General features: G+C 47.5%; 1 protein-coding gene across 1 annotated transcript; it reads right to left on the bottom strand.

Moving 5' to 3' along the window:
* Positions 1-256: 256 nt before the first annotated feature.
* On the bottom strand, positions 257-2,626 carry LOC116379171 (RING finger protein 223). Its single transcript, XM_031841107.1, has 2 exons — positions 1,802-2,626; positions 257-1,684 (listed from the first exon to the last, which is right to left on the bottom strand). The coding sequence occupies exons 1-2, from the start codon at positions 2,476-2,478 to the stop codon at positions 1,429-1,431; spliced, it is 933 nt and encodes a 310-aa protein (XP_031696967.1). The 5' UTR covers positions 2,479-2,626; the 3' UTR covers positions 257-1,428.
* Between the last annotated feature and the right edge of the window lie 115 nt (positions 2,627-2,741).

A 2,741-nucleotide genomic window follows, 5' to 3' on the forward strand; every position in this document is an offset into this window, starting at 1 on the left:
GCTCTAATGGCTTTATTTGTGAACGAGCTTCAGTGTGTTGGTGCTGCAGCGCCTCCTGCTGCTCAACACAGTTCATCACTTAACTGAGCAAAAACCTTCAGATAAAAGTTTCATGCTTGTTAAATATACAAATGAGATGTTTTACTTAAGAGTTCTGAGCGTATATTTACTTTTATTAGCAAATATTGTCTTTATTAATATTCATCATGTGCTTCACCTCTGAACACAACCTGCTGATTCATAGAAACACAAAGTGAACAATTCAAAAAGGAATTTATTTAAGTGAAACACAGCGACAGTGAAAGCTTTGCTAAAACTTTAGTATAAATATATAAAAATGATTTATTTCACATGTGGAAGTAAAACGGGTCAGAGCTTTAAAAGAACAAAGTATGAACATCATATTAAAATGTATTTCCCTCTTGAAGGAATAATCTTTTGAGATTCATATTTCACTGGTTGAATCTCTGGTTTCATTTGCAAGTCAAAGTGTTTTTTGGGGAAAAGAACAAACTCATGACTGTCCTGTTAAAACACTTCCTCTCATAGTTTAGCCGTTATTCCTCCAGGTTATTAGATCATCATCTGATTTCTGCCTCCACACAAATACTAAAAAAAAAACATTTAATAAATAAACTGTAACAGCTGTTTACAGACAGATGTATAAACCAACAGAAGGAACTACTTCCTAGTGAGGAAAGATTAACCGAAAGTTTTCTGAGAATTCATATTTAACCTTCGCCTGAAAAACCAGGACGTCTGAAACCAGATCTATCCGCTGAGAGTTCCTGTAGCCGAGCGTCTGTGTGCGTCACGCTCAGCTGATATTTGCATACTTCCTGTTTCACAGCAACAACAATACACATCAACAGGTAACATTCAGCCGCTGGGTTTCTCTTGTTAAAGTGCTGAAAGGTTAAACAGTATGACGAGTTTATAGATATTATTATTGATATTATTTTAGGTCAGTAACAGGATGTTTAAATACAGATTTTATGTCCCAAAAGGAAACTACGTTCATGTTTCAGCCAACAGAGACTTCGAGCTTGTAACATCACAAACCCTCCATTGATCTTTTACTTAGTCGTACAACACGTCTACGCTTCAGCTCATCGGCCATCTTGTTTTACTTAAACCGTCTTCTTTGCAACATGAAACTCGAGACGTTAAAAAGCGGTGATTTTGTGCATTTTCCCCCCCCAAAAAAAACAACAACTTGTATTTGAAGCTTCTGCCAGAGAGTCAGTCGACTACGTCACAGTGCCGTCTGACTGGTCATGTAACCGTTTAGCACATCTGGATCCTCCAACCAGCACTGGGACAGATGTTGCTCATCAACTGCATCCAGGCGGTGGAGTTTTTACCGTTTTTTTCTCTGCCACAGAAATAAAAAAGATAAAAGAAGCAGAGGGGACGTGACCTCACTCACTAGTTTGGGAAGACGAAGAGGAAGACGATGATGCCCGTGAGCAGCACCAGCATCAGCACCACGGACGTCAGGAGGAAGAAGCGGCACGCCGGCCGACCCGTCAGCCGGAACAGAGCTTCACCGAGGCCGCCGTCGCTGCCCGCACTGCCGCCGGCCCCTGGGGGAAGGGTGGGGAGCCCCACGTCCAGAGAGCCTCTCTCCGACCGCAGAGAGGACAACGACCTCTGAATCCACCGCTCACGACCTTCAGACGACCTTTGGGAGAAGAAGTGAAGCTGTGAATTTTATGATAAATTAAAATATCTTTAATCTACAAGATGGTTTGCTTTTGTTAACGATGAATGGAAAAATGTTTCATGTTCTCCTGATCACCTTTTGACCTGCAGCTTCCCCTTGTTGCGCAGGAAGCGGATGCTGTAGACTCTCTGCATGGCGGCCGGCAGGTAGGACAGCATGTCCGAGTTGGTGGCGAGCCTCGGCAGCCCGAGGGCCGGCAGCGCGGTGTGGCTGCGGCACAGCGGGCACCGGATGGCGTCGGGCTCGGCCGACTTGACGTTGATGCGCGCCAGGCACTCCAGGCAGAAGGTGTGCTTGCACTGGAGCATCTTGGGACAGCGGAAGACGTTGTTGAACTGGCTGAAGCAGATGGAGCACTCCAGGTCCGGAGGGTCGACCTCGGCGCACTGAGTCGCACCGAGAGGGGACGGGCGGAGGTCCGGGGACGGGAATATGACGGAGACGTGGCAGGTGGGGGGGGTGGCGGCGACGGTGGTGGAGGGGTAAGGGTTCGGCGTGGGAGACGAGACTGAAACGAGGCTGGGCTGAGACCAGGATCTGAAGAGGGAGCCCGAGTCTGGAGGGACCAGGTCGAGTCCTCCGTCTTGGTCCGACGAGGTCCGATAGTGAGCGGAGTTAAGGCTCAGAAACGACGAGGACCTGTGACCCGTCTGGACGGCCGCCGGGGAGGCCGACAGAGGTGCATTATGGGAAGTGTCGTGAGGGTCAGAGGGTAGAAATGTAAGTGGTCTTGTGTTTCCGTAGGGATTCATGACTTGTGACGAAGGAGCGAGTTTAGCGAAAAAGAAGAAGAAAGTAAGGCTCCGAGGAGACGATGAACACGTGAAGGATGCGTCGAGTCTTCCGCCGTCACATGGAGGATGATGAAGGAATGACGAAGATGCTCCTGGTGCAGCCTCAGTCTTCAAACCAAAAACACAGAAAACAAACGGGATTAACTGCTGCAGTCAGGAGACAACCTCTAGAAGCTAAAGCTTCATGTGTTAAAGCTGCATTCTCTCTAGTGTCCACCAGG

The sequence above is a fragment of the Anarrhichthys ocellatus genome, unplaced genomic scaffold, assembly GCF_004355925.1.
Source record: "Anarrhichthys ocellatus isolate YVR2014 unplaced genomic scaffold, GSC_Weel_1.0 scaffold3830, whole genome shotgun sequence".
Taxonomy (NCBI): domain Eukaryota; kingdom Metazoa; phylum Chordata; class Actinopteri; order Perciformes; family Anarhichadidae; genus Anarrhichthys; species Anarrhichthys ocellatus.

Excerpts from the sequence above, each read along its gene's own strand:
- LOC116379171 (XM_031841107.1), bottom strand. The coding sequence starts at position 2,478 with ATGAATCCCTACGGAAACACAAGACCACTTACATTTCTACCCTCTGAC. Across the intron at positions 1,685-1,801 it reads GGGAAGCTGCAGGTCAAAAG|GTCGTCTGAAGGTCGTGAGC; the intron begins GTGATCAGGAGA and ends CTTCTCCCAAAG.